Source organism: Engystomops pustulosus, chromosome 10 (assembly GCF_040894005.1).
Source record: "Engystomops pustulosus chromosome 10, aEngPut4.maternal, whole genome shotgun sequence".
NCBI classification, from domain to species: domain Eukaryota; kingdom Metazoa; phylum Chordata; class Amphibia; order Anura; family Leptodactylidae; genus Engystomops; species Engystomops pustulosus.
The window spans coordinates 80,213,165-80,231,443 of NC_092420.1; the positions used below are offsets into that span (position 1 = coordinate 80,213,165).

Genomic DNA, 18,279 nt, shown 5'->3' on the forward strand with positions numbered 1-18,279 from the left:
TTCCTTTAAAATAATGGCCATCTGTTTCTTCATTCTCCCATTCTGCATAACAAACAGCCTGGATGTCACTGATGATATTTCCCTGCATGGATTTTTCTTCAATGCCAACCATGTTTACTCTGAGATTTCTAGATACAGGCTCTCCCCAGGTTACATACAAGATAGGTTCCAAAGGTTTGTTCTTAAGTTGAATTTGTATGTAAGTCGAAACTGTATATTTTATCATTGTGGATCCAGACAAAAGATTTTTTTATGTCCCAGTGACAATTGGAAGTTTCAACATTTTTTTTTTTTTTTTTGCTGTAATTGGACCAAGTATTATCAATAAAGCTTCATTACAGACACCTTACAGATGATCATAGCAGTCTGGGACTATAGTAAAGCATTCAGAGAGGTCACATGGGGCAGACGGGTCAGTCTGTAACTAGGAGTCGTCCTTAAGTAGGGGAGCACCTGAGTTGCACAATACAGATAAAAAACATCACCACTCTGCCATATGTAATACACAGTAAGAGGTTCTGTTGGATCAGATAACTTAGGTTTAAATACTTGTCATACTATAGAAAACCCCAGGGAACAGCTGATATCATCAGGGAAGGCTGTGAGGGGGGCCGTACAAATTTATCTGACAAGTTATTTAGCAGCTCTATGTATTTATAGATTCTTTAGCGGGGACCCCCTCTATATATACTTTCTAGAAGTTTCTCTTTTTTTATGTGTTTGCTTATAAGAAATCTCCTCCAAATCCATTTTCAAATGAGCAGAGAAGGGTCATATTTGACCAGAGATTAGTCACTTTGAGGCTTAAGGGAGAGGCTCTATTTTGGGCTCTGTAGTATTTAGTATCATGCTCTTGGTGTACTGTTAAAAATAAGACATTCTGATTGAGCTTTTAATTGCTTTTCTACATGCTACTGCAGACGTAGTTACTGGCCACCAATATTTTGTCTGTTTCATAGGGCCATACAATGGGAGTGCATATTATCAGCATGTAATAACAATTTATTTCTTTTTTTCCCCATGGCTAGGACCAGCTGCCTGACCTTTACTCCCACTTTATGTCGCTGAATTTGGAAGCCCACATGTACGCCTCCCAATGGTTCCTGAGCTTGTTTACAGCCAAGTTTCCCCTCTGCATGGTCTTCCACATCATGGACCTTCTGCTTTGTGAGGTATAATCACTTTATAATGTAGTTCTGTTTGGTACCGTTTGGACCGTTTGGATAGTATTGTTCCACATACTATCATGTATAACTATTAAGGGGTTGTCCATGAATTGTTATTGATGACCTCTATTCATGTAGGGCCATTAAAGGAAACCTACCATTTGATTTGATGCATTATGAACCAAACATACCTTGAGAATGCTGTAGCTATGCTGATGCAGAAACATATCTTGTTTAATCCTTGAGCTTAGTGGTTTTGCTGAAAAAAACTATTATAAAATTATGAAGATGAAGCTCTAGCTCTCCTTTGCCTGGCTCGGCACTTTTCCTCTTACATTAAGTATGCACTGCTCCAGAGAATGATGTCATCAGTGTGTTGTCCCTGACAGGCAGAAGTAATCAATTGCTGCACCATCCCCCAGTTGCTGTGTATGAGTCATCCAGAGAATGATGTCATCAGTGTGTTGTCCCTGACAGGCAGAAGTAATCAATTGCTGCACCATCCCCCAGTTGCTGTGTATGAGTCATCCAACTTAGGATGATTAGTCCTGTGTGGACAGTGCAGACAGCTCCGTGTAATGTTTTTTATTAACTGCACGTAGCATGCAATCCAGCTTTCCCAAGGTCCTGAATGTTATAATTGTTTTTTCGGCAAAACCACTCAACTCATGGAATAAACAAGATATGTTTCTGCATCAGTGTAGCTACAGCATTATCAAGGTATGTTTGGTTCATAATGCATGAAATCAAATGGTAGATTTCCTTTAATATCTAATCATGTAGGCCACCACCCGGTCCTCGCACCATTCAGATTTTCGGACCAGGTACAAGGCAGAAGCAGGTGGCTCCGTCTAGTGGACACGCATTGTAACTGCAGTGAATACTGACATAAAAAATGCAGATGTATGCACATAGGTTCTGTTCATCCTACCTGTAATTAGGATGCAATATGGAAATTCTTGTGTGAATAAGATCTTATATACATGGTACGCTGTACTTTTCCGGAGGTAAGATTTCTACTCTTTGAGCCTTTGTGAAACTACAACTCTCATCCTGCGCTGGTAACCTTTATAATCGTCCTTTTGTTCATTAACCTCTATAATCTCTGAAAGTCATAGGTGTCAGTAGAAGCTTTTACTGCAGGTTTTTGGACAATGAATGTTTAGGGTGCTGCAAGGACAAACTTTTACAGTGAAGCAGAATATCTATTTCTAAATCCATTTGCTGTTATCCTCACTCAACTCTAAATTCCTTTCCCTTTCTATGGACAAGTTGATGTTTTTGTTTATGTGACTTGTGCTCATGGCTCTATCAGAGGCACAAAAGCCGTCAGAATGGAAGAATAAGAAATAAATGTATTTCCCACTGTGTAAATAGTGTAAGGACAACATTTATAAAATCACACATACATAGGGACCTCTGTAAAGACCCCTACATGGGACAAAGTGGACAGCACACGGACACCATCAGTTGCAGTACCTCCACACATCCACTAGACATTGGATGGAGCCACTTGCTTCCAGCTCCTTCCATACGGGAAGATCAGTGGGCGATAAATCTGATATTGATGGACTATGCTCACAATATCAAAAGGGCGACACAAGTGCTTTAACCTTCTATGTCAGGATGCAGATTGAACAGGGATCTCAACCTGAGGCTCCTTAAAAAAAATTACTGTCAGAATCCATCATGATAAACCTGGGACATTTGTTATTCCTGGCCTCCTTCCTTTTAAAATAGACTTTAAAGATTATGCTAATGAGCTGGGAAGTCACTTGGGGTTAAAGCCAAACCCCCCTCTGTGTTACGGCTTTACATGCTGTTACACTGTTGTCAAGCAGCAGAGCAGCTTCTAGATGATGTTTCTTTCATGGCCCGGTGTGGTAAAATCATCCAGAAAATCAACTTTAAAGTGAGATGTAAATTGGTTTTATGAAGTCAAGTAGGCGGAGAGTTTAACGCTGAAGTTAAGCTCTCCCTGGCTTAGAAGATAATCCTGTGTCCAGGGAAATCATTGATCTGATCTCTTGAAGTTTTATGCATGAGGAGGTGTTCAGAGGAAGGGAGAGCTTGACTTCAGTGTTAAAATTTCCGCCTCCCTGAGTTATTTATGTCATTTCAAAGTTGATTTTCCATGTGATGCTACCGCACGGAGGCATGAGAGAAACGTGATCTAGAAGCTGCTCAACTGCTCGACAATATATTGGTAGTGGTTTATTAGGCCAACTTCTGATGACAGGTTCCCTTTAAGCTACATGGTAGGTCTTGTATAGCGCTATCCTATAGCCATAACATGATATATCTGTACCCTATTGAAAGTATATAGTATAGCCATTTTATCAGACTATCTTGTTTATTAGTAGCCTGTTACCATGGAGACACTTTAAGGGAATCTGTCAGCAGATTGGCCAAAGCTGCAGACTGTGTTAGGTATTGTTCCTGGAGATCTGTGTAACCATTCCTTTGTTTGTGGTATTAGCAGTGCCAGCACTGTGAAGAGCAAACTTATAACCCTACTCTGCAAGTACTTTTGGTGGGTCTTTCCGCCTGAAGAGCTTTTTGCTTCACAGCCTCTCTTCTTTCTTAAAGGGGACCTACCACCACGATTCTACCTATAAAGGTAGAATGGGTGGTAGGTGGATGAATGGGACGTGAGGATAGCCCTTTTTTGGACTAATCCTCACGTTCTGACTATCCTTTAGTAAACTTTAATGCCTGTATATGCAAATTTTTCTAAGCGGCTACTGGCGCGTGGACTAGTCGGACATGAGGCTACTAGTCGCGGCTACTCCACGCCCCAGTAGCCTCGTTCCTCCGCCTACCATGTAATCTTCGGTTCGCGACCGTAGCTCCTAGGCCGGCGCTACTGCTCCTCTCGGACGAGCACCCGGTGTTCTGCGCATGCGCAGTAGCGCCGGCCTAGGAGCTACGGTCGCGCACCCGTAGGCCTGCATTCTGCGAAGTTTACATGGTAGGCGGAGGAACGAGGCTCCTGGGGCGTGGAGTAGCCGCGACTAGTAGCCTCATGTCCAGCTACTCCACCCCCCAGTAGCCGCTTAAAAAAAATTGCATATACAAGCATTAAAGTTTACTAAAGGATAGCTGGAACGGGCTATCCTCACGTCCCGTTCATCCACCTACCATCCGTTCTACCTTTATAGGTAGAATCGTGGTGGTAGGTGCCCTTTAAGCTTATTTTCTTTATCAGGACTTTGATTGGATACTCCAACAGTCACTCAGAGCAGATGGCGGGGCTGTGGAGCAGTTCATTGCAAGGAGCACAAAGCTCTTCAGGCTTAAAGACTCTCCCAGAGCACCCAGTGGTGGATTCCCTTTAAAGGGGTATTCTCGCCTGGGCATTCACATTCAGTTTGATTAATCTGCCATTAATAAACATTTCTTCAATTAGATGTTATTAAAAAAAATGTTCCTGTGTGAAGATAATTTTCCATAAATGTAGTGATATGGTCCCTTAGAAACGAGATAGCTTCCTCGGATACGGCCACCTCTGCTGAAGGGATTGCACAAATAAACAAAAAGTTTTTGTATATGAAATATCTGAGAATTACTACATGTCCCACAGCCGTCCTGTAGTGATGATCGCTGAAGCCAGGTGGTCAGGCAGGGCTCAATAGTACATGTCTGGCCACTGCTGCCTAAATGTGACATGGTCGTAACCGAGGAAGCTATCTTGTTTCTAAGGGACAACATGGCTATGTTTATGGGAAATTATCTTCACACAGAAACATTTTTTTTAATAACATCCAATTGAAGAAATGTTTATATATGGAAGATTAATGAAACTGAATGTGAATGCCGTGACGAGAATACCCCTTTAAGTCTGCATACTGGGGCAGCATGGAGGCTCAGTGGTTAGCATGACAGCCTTGCAGAACTGGGGTCCTGGGTTGAAGTCCCATCCAGGTCAACAACTGCAATGAGTTTGTATGTTCTCTCCGTGTTTGCGTGGGTTTCCTCCGGGTCCTCCAGTTTCCTCCCACTCTCCAAAGCATACTGGTAGGTTGATTAGATTTTGAGCCCCATTGTGGACAGGGACCGATTTTGGCAAGCTCTGTGTAATCTGTGTGCGCTATATAAATAAAGGAATTATTATTATTACAAAAAAAAATAATAATGACGATTATTTGTGATATATATATATATATATATATATATATATATATATATAGTTTCTTTGGTTATTTTCCTTTTATCTTTCTGGTGTTATTCTTGGAAATAACTACCTTATAGTTCTAGGTGATAAACGGTTTAGTGCAGGTCCCTTGTATATCACTGCCTCCACCAGCCGGATCTCTAAAAGATGGATCAGTACCCCCCGAGAGCTGGTCATGCCTCTTAAGCTTAGATAAATATTGATTTAGTATTGATTTGCGCGCGCTCATATGTTCCCAGCATTGCCAGTCTCTTTGGGATTCGCCCCCAGTCTCAGGATGAACACCAGATGGTCGGATTAATTTAGTTTCATACCAGATTAGAGATGGAATCGGCTACTTTAGACTTTAGGTATTATCAGGATTAGCCCCTATGTTGTCGGTTTTAATGCATAGTAGATTTCTTAAGCAACGGGGAAGTTTTGCAATGAATTTATGTGACCCACATGTAAAATAACAACCCCCCAGCTGTTTGTATTTATGATCTATAGAAAATCTCATTGCTGCATTTTGCCTTAAATTAATGTTCCTACCATAGAGTAGCTGTGATTTATTTCTGCAGAGTCTTAGTAATGCTCCCATGGTATAACTTTGGTTTATTCTCTGATAATTAGTGGAATTTCATGGAAACCCTATAGTAGGAGCTGCACATGTTATCTGCTTCCTTCTGCTGCAGGTACTGAGCACGCTGCACTGCCGCCCTCTAGTGGTTGTGTTTAAAAGCTATCTAAATTGAGGCAAAAGTCTTTATTTTGCATAAATATTTGGTTCTAATTACTAATTATTGTTTCCGACAGCAGATTCAATTTGTTGTTTGACTTTCTACATTTAAGGTATTAATGTTAGATACCTGTACCCCAAAGTCAAAGGCTTTTTATGCACACACCACATCTCTGCCTACAGGAGATATTCGTATGCACAGAGAGAGAATGTTATATTCTGCAAGTTATAGTCAAAGGTTACAACTAGGAACAAGGAAGGGGTCTAGACAGGATCCATTCTAAAATATGGTTCACTTATTCATAATGGCCCAGATATAGAATTGCGCTTGCACCAGTTTTTTTGTATATCTTTGCACTAAAACGAACATCTTTGGAGCTGGCACATGTATCTATGCGACACTTTTGTGTTACGGTTGCACTTTAAAAAAACTTTGCACCAATATAGGCCTGGTGACGCTTAGTCGGAGTTTGAGACAAATTTATTATCACAATTTTGTTGCAACAACATGGAGCAAAGTACCGAGAAAAAAAAAAAGGTGCCCATCCTGAAACAAACCAGATTTACTAAGAGCGTGCGCTATTATTGGATTATGTGCACATCAGTGAGGCAAGGTGCACTAGGGATAATAGCGCCAGTTGTCATATATCTGGGTTAGGCATACGATAAACAGTCACAATAACATGGATCATACACACAGTGATGTCACAGTACAGGGATAATACACACAGTGATATCACAGTACAGAGATAATACACACAGTGATGTCACAGTACAGCGATAATACACACAGTGATGTCACAGTACAGCGATAATAGACACAGTGATGTCACAGTACAGCGATAATACACACAGTGATGTCACAGTACAGCGATAATACACACAGTGATGTCACAGTACAGCGATAATACACACAGTGATGTCACAGTACAGCGACAATACACACAGTGATGTCACAGTACAGAGATAATACACACAGTGATGTCACAGTACAGAGATAATACACACAGTGATGTCACAGTACAGGGATAATACACACAGTGATGTCACAGTACAGGGATAATACACACAGTGATGTCACAGTACAGGGATAATACACACAGTGATGTCACAGTACATGGATAATACACACGGTGATGTCACAGTAGAGGAATAATACACACGGTGATGTCACAGTACAGGGATAATACACACAGTGATGTCACAGTACAGGGATAGTACACACAGTGATGTCACAGTACAGGGGTAATATACACAGTGATGTCACAGTACAGAGATAATACACACAGTGATGTCACAGTACAGGGGTAATACACACAGTGATGTCACAGTACAGGGATAATACACAGTGATGTCACAGTACAGAGATAATACACACAGTGATGTCACAGTACAGAGATAATACACACAGTGATGTCACAGTACAGGGATAATACACAGTGATGTCACAGTACAGGGGTAATACACACAGTGATGTCACAGTACAGGGGTAATACACACAGTGATGTCACAGTACAGGGGTAATACACACAGTGATGTCACAGTACAGGGGTAATACACACAGTGATGTCACAGTACAAAGATAATACACACAGTGATGTCACAGTACAGGGGTAATATACACAGTGATGTCACAGTACAGGGATAATACACACAGTGATGTCACAGTACAGGGATAATACACACAGTGATGTCACAGTACAGGGATAATACACACAGTGATGTCACAGTAGAAGGATTATACACACAGTGATGTCACAGAGCAGACAGAGATAATACAGTAATGGCACAGGAGTAATACACACGGGGATGTCAGCGATAATGAATACATTGATGTTACAGTAGAAACATAGTAACCATAGAAGTCACAACACAGTGAGAACGTACACATTGATGTCACAATGTTGGCATAATAGACACTAAAATATTTGTTGGGGTGTTTTAGCACAGTACTAGTGCATACAAAATATCAGTTTAGTGGAATTCCTACATCTGTTACCTCAATGGATCAGCTGTTTTCAGTAGCAGACAGCTCCATTCTCTGTGTAGTGGTCAGCCCAGGTTACTGCACATCAGTTCCTGTTCATGAAATGGGGAAAGCTCGGCTGCAGTGACTCTGCTCAGCCACTGCACAGAGAACGGAGTTGTCTGCTTTCCGTTCCATTCTGTGGAGGTGCTGGGTGTTGGACACCCATCAGTCTTGTATTGATAAGCTACCCTCTATTGGGTTTTGCTACCTACCTGTGTCCTCCCCATTGGTCCAGTGCAGCACATCCCATCTCTGCAGTTCTCTGTAGGTGTATATTGACTTTGTGTTCCCGCTGCATCTTGAGCTAAGGCCGTTATTAGGCTTCAGTGCATTTGTGCTACTGCGACATATTGGTGAATTGCTCTTCTCATTAACCCTTTCTTTCTCTCCTCAGGGCCTGACTATAATCTTCCAGGTGGCACTGGCTCTTTTGAAGGTATGTACCATTTTTGTAAATGACTTGTATTCTGTCCCGATGTCATAACACATTGTGCACACGGCGGTAATGTCATGACATAACACATTCACGGTGGTAATATCATAGCACATTTGCACACAGCGGTGATGTCATAGCACATCATACACAGAGTGGTGATATCATAGTGCATCATACTCACGGCGGTGATGTCATAGCACATTATGCACACCGTGGTGATGTCATAGCACATCATACACAGAGTGGTGATATCATAGTGCATCATACTCACGGCGGTGATGTCATAGCACATCAAGCACTCGGTGGTGATGTCATAGCACATCATGCACACCGTGGTGATGTCATAGCATATCATACACAGAGTGGTGATATCATAGTGCATCATACTCATGGCGGTGATGTCATAGCACATTAAGCACTCGGTGGTGATGTCATAGCACATCAAGCACTCGGTGGTGATGTCATAATGCATCATAGCATATCATACACAGAGTGGTGATATCATAGTGCATCATACTCACGGCGGTGATGTCGTAGAACATCGTACACAAAGTGGTGATATCATAATGCATCATACACTTGGTGGTGATGTCATACAGGGAATCCTATAAAACATATAGCATATGCAGTTGGCATTAAAAAAGGTTTTAGAAGAGATGTTACATGTAAGAGATGATTCCTTCCTCTGTAGTTTCCTGGTATTTCCAGGCTGATCCAGTGTCTCTCTCACCTCCAGGTGCGGTAACTTTTTTTTCCAGTTGGTGTATATGTGCCTCTGCGGGTTTTGCTGAGTCCATTAGATCGCTCTCTGTTGTATCTGTAGAGTTAATGAATACTGTTGATTTATTTATTGTTTAGCTCCGTAGCTTCGGGGCTTAAATTACAAATGCAAAGTATGGAAAACTTGGCTGGGGCTTTCTCCTTATTCAGCACTGTACCTTCCTGCTTCACCACGTCCTGTACTTACAATGAAGTAACTTAAACATCTGGAGCTCTCTGTACTGTGCGGAGGCTGCGCTAGGTGGCCGGGGGTGCATGTGTTGTCATTGTGAAGGCTGGATTGCACCCTCATCTGTCTTCAGTGTCAGGAATCACGTACAGTATAGGTGATACGGATATCACATCAGTACAGTCCAAGGACAGGACAGGTTTTCTGCTACCCCTAACCCCATGGGGATTATGAAATACTGGTGGGGTCCAAAAAGTATTCTTCTCTACTTTACTACATTTATTCCACAAAGTCATCTACTAAACCCACCGGCATAGCTTAGGGAGCTATTGACTGATATAGGAAGAGGCTGACACTTTATCTTATACAGACTTCACAGAACATCATTTTTTTCTTTGTTCATTGTGTGTTCCTTTGTTATTCCTGTAGGAAACACATGGCTACCTTGACAGTCAGATGCTACTATTCTCTTTCCAATATAGTGTGTCCACTCCCTGCAGTGCTCAGGTATCTCTCATTCATTAATCACTGTGCTGGAGATACCTGAGCGCTCTGCCATAACTGAATCTTCCATACTACTTTTGACTGAGAAGTAGGACACAAGGTTGTCTTTTGGCTCCATCAGTTGCTGGGTTGTGTGCTCTCCTGTGAAGGTCCAAGTAGTCCATTATCTTGTATACGAGGGTTAACAATCATAGTAGAAACAACCCCTTTAAAGGGCATCTAGCACCAGGATGAAATACTGTATGCAAATGAGCCTGAGAGGCTCCAGACTCCATAAACTCCTATGAAACCTGGAGCCCCTCAGGCTCATTTGCATACAGTAATTCATCCTGCTGATAGATGCCCTTTACGTCTTGTTGCATATGGCACAGAAGCATGTCAGATACCACCTTGGCTCGGCAGGGGGCGATGGCTTCAAATCTTATATAATACATTGTATCGAAGGGGGGGAGGGGGGTAGACCTATGTATTTTATGAAATGTAGTGTAGTGATGTAGCCATTGTTTTCATGGCTCCTGGTAATTGCTCAGACCCAATCTAGTATATGTTAGTAAATCCTCTTTAGGATAGAGGTGGAATAGAAATTTGCAATATGTCACATATCCTTTGCTTGAGATTTTAGGCAATAAATCGTGAAGAGACGGTTTGGTGAATTTAAATGTATCTGGAATTAATGAGGTAAACGTACCCACCGTATGGATCAGCGTTACATATCACAGAAATGGCTAAAAAGTGAAAAATAACCCCAAAATAGAAAAAAGTATTAGCTATGGTTTCACTACATGTAAGACATTTTGTCCTAAAAATAGCTTGAAGGTATGTAAAATAATAATAAGGGTGTAAAATAATACTTTCTGTTGGACCATTGGCCTGCGGCAGCTTAGCCGCCTTACATTGTGGACCCTTAGCCTGTACTTTGGCCGCTCAGAAACCACTTCATAGATATTCAGCCCCTTGTCCTGCGGATGCTCGCCCCTGCCTAACAGATGCTCAGACCCCTGTCCTGGGTATGCTCACCCCTGCTTTACGAATGCTCAGCCCCTGCTTAACGGACGCTCAGCCCCTTCTACAGATGCCTATCCTTTTGCTCTGCAGGCGCTCTGCCCCTGCCGTACGGTGGCTCTGCCCCTGCCGTACGGTGGCTCTGCCCCTGCCGTACGGTGGCTCTGCCCCTGCCGTGCGGTGGCTCTGCCCCTGCCGTGCGGTGGCTCTGCCCCTGCCGTGCGGTGGCTCTGCCCCTGCCGTGCGGTGGCTCTGCCCCTGCCGTGCGGTCTCTCTGCCCCTGCCGTACGGTCTCTCTGCCCCTGCCGTGCGGTGGCTCTGCCCCTGCCGTGCGGGGGCTCTGCCCCTGGCGTGCGGCGGCTCTGCCCCTGGCGTGCGGCGGCTCTGCCCCTGGCGTGCGGCGGCTCTGCCCCTGGCGTGCGGCGGCTCTGCCCCTGGCGTGCGGCGGCTCTGCCCCTGGCGTGCGGCGGCTCTGCCCCTGGCGTGCGGCGGCTCTGCCCCTGGCGTACAGAGGCCCAGTCCCCTCTCCTACAGAGGCCCAGTCCCCTCTCCTACAGAGGCCCAGTCCCCTCTCCTACAGAGGCCCCTGCTGAACAGACGCTTTGCCTCTGCTGTATGGACACTCTGCCCCCTCTCCTACAGATGCCTATTTTATTACCCTGCGGGCGCCCGTCCCTCTGCCCTGCGGACTATCGGGCCCCTGCTTAATAGACTCTCAGCCCCTTCTCTTACTGCCCACCCACTGCCCTGTCGATGCTTTACGAATACTCAGCCTCTTGTCCTGTGGATGCTTGCCCCTGCTTTATGGATGCCCAGTTCCCTGCCCCGCAGACACTTGGACCCCTTTCTTTGCGAATGCTTTGCTCATAATATGACCTTGAAATGAAATCCACCACCGGGATGAAGGATTGTAAACTAAGCACATTGACATACCGGTGTGTTCTCCCTCTTGCAGGACCTGCTCTTCTTTCAGCTTCTTATGCTCTTATTTTTAGTAAAACAAGGCTTTAAAAGTTGTGCAAATGAAGGGCTCTGGGCACCATAGATCTTAATGGAGCTTGGAACCACTCAGGCTCATTTGCATAATTGTATAGACTTTTTTGTAAAAAGAAGGGCATAAGACACTAGAAGAAGAGCAGATCCTGCCAGTGGGGGCACACACCAGTATGTCCGTGTGCTTGGTTTACAAGCCTTCATCCTGGTGGTAGATGTCCTTTAAATCTTCTCTTCATGATTGCTTTATAGGTCTATTCTGACACTACAGTCAGCTCATGGTTATTAGAGGGATTATTTGCTGTGACATAGAACTAAATGATGTATCTTTCGTTTTTGTTTTTTTTTTGTGATGCTCAGTGCAGCCATTTTATACATGATCCGGTCTCCTGGCAACGCGACCTCTGATTACACGACCCCGAGAAAAAAAAAAATGGAGGCTCTCGGCTATTGAATTTCCTGCTTCATCTCACTTTAATAAAGCAGCGGATTCACATGTAACTCTCAATAGAGCAAATAAAATTAGGAGCAGCTTGTGCGCCCTAAATGGTATAACACGACCATTTCATCTGCTGCCGCGTTAGACTAAGCCGATATTCCTGTTATTTAGAGTGATTCCTTCTATCCCATATTCCGTGTGCTCCCAGTCCTATGATTCGTTTACTGAAGCTCCAGGGCGCATATATGGCGGTCTACCAGAACGTGGTCTTCTACTAAGGCTCTAAACTAGGTTGTGGCTGTCAGTGCACCGAGCCGAGCGCGTCTGATAAATCACCTTGTCTCTGCCGCCAGTAATTGCTCCCTAGGAAGAGGGAAACCTGGAAAGACATATATGTAGGATCAATACAGAGCCAGATCTGCACTGTCATGGCACATGAGTCCTGTAAGCGCTGAGCTGTTAGTTGAAATGACGATGTGCGGTACTTCTCCATCCTATTATTATCCAGTATGATAATGAGGATACTCATTAGACCGGCTCTTGTGTCGTTTTTTTTTTACCTTGTATGATATTGGGTAAGTATTAGGCCAGGTACACACAGAAAAACTCCACTGTTCATTTTCTGCCAAGAGTTTGCTGAAATCTTCCTTAAAATGCATGTTATATAGTATCAGAAGCTGAGCAGGTTGTAGTTGGTGTCCTATCTGCAAGCAGGATGTTATAGAGCTGGAGGAGCTGAGCATATTGTACAGTGTCCTAACTGCAGGCAGCATGTTATAGAGCAGGAGGAGATGAGCAGATTGTACATAGTGTCCTATCTGCGGGCAGCATGTTATACAGCAGGAGGAGCTGAGCAGATTGTACATAATGTCCTATCTGCAGGCAGCATGTTATAGAGCAGGAGGAGCTGAGCAGATTGTACATAGTGTCCTATATCCAGACAGCATGTTATAGAGCAGGAGGAGCTGAGCTGATTGTGCATAGTGTCTTATCTGCAGGCAGCATGTTATAGAGCAGGAGGAGCTGAGCAGATTGTACATAGTGTCCTATCTGCAGGCAGCATGTTATAGAGCAGGAGGAGCTGAGCAGATTATACATAGTGTCCTATCTGCAGGCAGCATGTTATAGAGCAGGAGGAGCTGAGCAGATTATACATAGGGGCACATTTACTAAGGGTCCGTTGGACGCATTTCCGTCGGGTTTCCCTACTATTTCTGATTTGCGCTGAATTGCCCCGGGTTTTTAGCGCACTCGATTGGATTGTGGCACATCGGCGCCGGCTTTCATGCAACACAAATCGGGGGCGTGGCCGTCGGACAATCCGACTGATTTGGACAGACCGCGGAATTTAAGTTTCAAAATTGTGTCGCAAGATCAGCACTCACATGCACCGGGAAGAAGATGGTGAACTCCGGCGGACCTTATCTTAGTGAATCGCGTCAGCTCCAGAATCCTCGTGGGACATTCCGGATTGGCGGCGTCAACGGGACGGGTAAGTAAATGTGCCCGATAGTGTCCTATCTGCAAGCAGCATGTTATAGAGCAGAAAGAGCTGTTTAATAGTCGGTACCTGGCAAAAGTGTAAAAATTGCCTGGACACTATGTACAAAAGAATTTTAAAAAAGGATTACCTTATCGTATAAGGGGGATTCATTAGGACTGGCGGTCAGAACGCCAGTCTCAAAGTCCCACCAGCTGGCGCTCCTATAATCGTCTTCACTAAGAGGCTCCAGCTCAGTAGTTAAGATCGGAAGTGGTGGATTTTTTTTGCTGTAGTCTCCGCCAGTCTTCCGGGAGAGACAATAGTAAATGTGGCAGGACAGGCGTTCACGCCCCAACCAGCCCTAGGCCCATCGCCCTCTCTGCCTGCTCTCCATCCTGACATGCCAATAGTGGTGTGCGGGACAGAGGGGGACAAAAACTGGTGGGGACAGGGAAATTCATGTGCCTTCTCTGCTAGGAAACTAGCAGGGAAGGCATAATGAGTCTCCCCCATAGTGTCCTATCTGCAGGCAACATCTTGTAGAACAGGAGAAGCTGAGCAGATTGTACATAGTGTCCTATTTGTAGGCAGCATGTTATAGAGCAGTGGGATGAGCATATTGTATATAGTGTTTTATCTGCAGACAGCATGTTATAGAGCAGGAGAAGCGGATCAGATTGTACATAGTATCCTTTCTGCAGGCAGCATGTTATAGAGCAGGAGGAGCTGAGCAGATTGTACTTAGTGTCCTATCTGCAGGCAGCATGTTATAGAGCAGGAGGAGCTGACTTTTCTTTTGGTAACTCAGAATGACCAGTTGCGGTGCATGTAAATGGCTTCCCTAAATTTGACCATTTTTTTTTCCCACACTCACATTTCAAGGACCACTTACTATTTCATCAACATAACAATGTCCTGGCTTATTTCTTGCAGAATAAGTTGCATATTTTAATTGCACCAACGGCACATTGGATGAGTATATATAAGCACTGACCACAAGATCTTAACTTAGTAGCTACATTTTAGGAACTTAAAACTTGTCCTATGATCTTGGTGGTGGTGGTGATGATGATGATTTCTTGAGCTCTGCCCATTCCCCTTGGCTGGATAGCAGATCCTCAGTATGACACTAGAGGGAGCCCTTGTATTGTTTCAGGCTTTTATGCCGTGTCAGTGTTGGGGATATACCTAGTGCCCCCCTCCCCTGCGCACCACCCAAACCTGAAGACATCTGAAGGCACAGCATACATCCATTATAAACACTGGTCATATTCTATGAGCTTTATATTGTGATGCAGGTGCAGAGAAGAATGCAAGATATTTTCTTAAGATTATTTTTCTTATGCAACATGTAAATTAGAATATTATGAAATCTCAGTTTCTATAAATAAAAATAAGAGGAGAGGGCTGGGATGAGCGGGGACGATAGAGGAATAGGGTGGGGGGGGGGGTGATAGGGCACGGGGCTTTTCTATTGGTTGGTGATGACAGCATCCTTTGGAAGCTTCCTCCCTGGTTGCCTGCTCATTCACCTCCCTTCTACTCCCTCCTTCATTACTGATTCATGATGTGAGGCTGTAGCAGCAGCGGCGGCGGTGGCTGTGGATGCAGTGATCTCATCGCTCGCTCCTGCAGCCCAGCACATACATACAGGAGCCGGGCCCTGCTACAGACGCTAGATGAATGGTGCCTTTACATATATCCATAGATTTATTTTTTTTCTCCTAACCCCCCCCACACTGTTATGTTATGCCCCGTAATGGATGTCTGGTTGTGTCCCTCCTAAGGACACCTCCATGTGCAGCGAGGCAGAGTGGCTTCACCATGTCCTAGATGCCCGGCGGCTGACATCCCGTGTCATTTCACTCTGAGGTGTTGTTTTTCCTTAAGGGACTTCCCCACAAATGGAGGAAAGGATTCCTTCTTTTACCTCCACCGCTCCTAAGCTTCCCCCACCTGTCAAAAAGTCCCAGGACGTTCAGGATGAGAAGAGCAACTTTGTCAACGAGTACGCCAGCCGCGTCCTGGAGCTTCTGGGCATGGGGCATCGTTTGTTTGTACCCCGACTTCTGGCGGTGAGAGACTTGTTGCATCGTCATTTTTTTTTTTTTTTGCAGGGTCTGCATGTTGTCATTTTGCATGACTTTGTTGTATGTCACCGGCGTTGTCCGTGCACTCTTCCTGCGTGACCCAGCCCCGTCCGCCATCTGTCCTCCCCAACTGTTGCACTGTGGCCATTGCCTTAGACGTGACGTATTTCCTCATAAGATATTGAGTTAAAGGGATGACAAGGCCTAGGGGGGTTGTTTATGTTTAGGACATTGAATGGGGTCCCTGTAATGTCCTATATCTGCATATACAAGTCTCACGGACTGTCTGTCTTAGGTTGTCTTATACCAAAACAACAGCCAAAATCTCAGGATTGTTCATTGATCAGTCTGTATTGGACTGGCACTGCCAGGCAGCTAATGCAGAGACTCCCACATCGTAGGCCTGTGAGGGGCTTCTGAGGACAAGAGCTGTCCTTATGCTACTGAGGTTTATCATGGACATACTAGAACAGTGGTGGCGAACCTATGGCACGGGTGCCAGAGGAGGCACTCAGAGCCCTCTATATGGGCACCTGCGCCATCACCCCAGGGTAGAGTTCACCAAACAGGACTCAAGGCCTCTTGCAGTCCCAGGCAGCCCAGGACCCTAGAAGGAAGCTACAATTATTATCCAAACTTCTTCTCCTTCTTTCTACTGTATTGGTGTCCTCCGGTGCCTATACAATTTGAACCTGTGAAAGAGCAGGGAGTTAATGCTTAAATTTGCGAAAAATACGTGGGGTTTGGTTGTAGTTTGGGCACTCGGTGTCTAAAAGGTTTGCCATCACTGTACTAGAAGAATCCTTCAGCCTGCAATGTCTGATGATGGCAACTATGTGGCCCTGCCAAATATTAATGTGTAGTCCAAGTTAGACAATGTATAATAAAGTCCCTTTCAGCACCTAACGTTCTGGAAATTTAGGTAGGCAAACCCTGAAATGCGTTTGAGAGGGAAACAGGAGCCAAAGAAGCAGAAGCCGGAATAGGAACCATCCATGTGCAGGCTCGGTCATCATAGTTATGTGTTAGTTAGAGTTTCTAAGAGTCTGACACCTAATATGGATCGTAATGAGCACTTCATTCAGCGATCAGGTTGTTTTTTTTTTTTGTTTTTTTGTTTTTTTTTTAAACAAAAGTCACATAAAGGGTTAAATGCAGAAAAGTGGTTGTACTTACCTTCCATGATGGGTCAATGCTTCCTAGATTCCCCCAGTCTCCACTTCCTGCTTCCTCTCTACAAACAGGAAATTACCTTGAATGGCCCGTTGTGGTGGGTCATCACTGAGGGCATTGATTGGTGGAGTAAGCTTCAACACCAAGGAAAACAAAGTACAGACTGGCAAGGGACCAACCTCTTTAAGGCAATAATGGCCTCCCAGGTGGTGATGTTGGCGGTAGCTAAAACCAGTGGGCGTCAGAAAGCCACCCAAAGACTCAAGAAGTGTTCATATGACTTTTAATTATGTAGATCAGCTTAGTTTAATAGGGTGAAAGTCATGTACAAATAAGCAGAGAAGAGTCATATTTTGCCTGAAATGAGTCAAGTTTAGAAGCTGTCACTTCAGACACCCCTATCTTTGGTTCTGTAGCACCTTCACCAATAATTTTGGTGACATATTAAAGATACGTATCTAAACTTTTAGATCCAATTAAGCTAGTAGTTCTGGGAGCTAATGCCTGTATCTCCCGAAGATCACAGAAACACAGGCATCTAAAAGATGAGTTTCTTATATTTCATTTGACACCAGAAGCGTGGTTATAGGTACTACAAGGGGCGTTTGAATTGCCACTCCGCCTGCTGCCTGTGAACTTGACTCCTCGCTGCTTATTTTCACATGACTTTGGAGGAGATTTTTTATAGGTAAACGAGTAAGATTTCACAAAAAGAGGAAATATTACTAAGAACGTTTCATACCTTACCTGTGGGGGCTGGTAGTTTAGAGAGGTAAAATCCAGTGACCAATTCCCTTTAAACCCTTCCATACTATATAATACATATTAGATTGGTAGGGGTATGACCAATAAGACTACTGCTAACATTAAGAATGTGGATCCTTTTACCCTCCAACAAAAAAGTCTAATGGCCATAAATGATGGGTTATACAAGACATGTTGATGAATGCAAATAGTAGAAGGCTGCATCCGCCATTAGGCCCAATAAGCAGTCAACAAACAGCAACTCGATACGCTGCAACTATGGCTCATCATGTAGTTAATGGACTGGATCTCGTGCAGTGGCCTTTCTGATATTTATCTCGTTCTCTTCTAGAGTACGACAGAAGGATCTTGCTGTCCC

The 18,279-nt window shown here is 44.2% G+C and overlaps 1 protein-coding gene across 3 annotated transcripts in view; it reads left to right on the forward strand.

The window, feature by feature from the left end:
• Positions 1–18,279, forward strand: part of RABGAP1L (RAB GTPase activating protein 1 like) — a 199,426-nt gene that overhangs the window by 144,698 nt on the left and 36,449 nt on the right. For 2 of the 3 annotated variants that reach the window (XM_072128764.1, XM_072128763.1), the window contains exons 17-18: positions 1,029–1,172; positions 8,482–8,523. In XM_072128764.1, the coding sequence (XP_071984865.1) occupies positions 1,029–1,172; positions 8,482–8,523 (186 nt within the window). Of the gene's footprint in view, positions 1–1,028; positions 1,173–8,481; positions 8,524–15,445; positions 15,969–18,279 lie in introns of those variants that run through there. The other variant, XM_072128765.1, reaches the window with a different exon arrangement.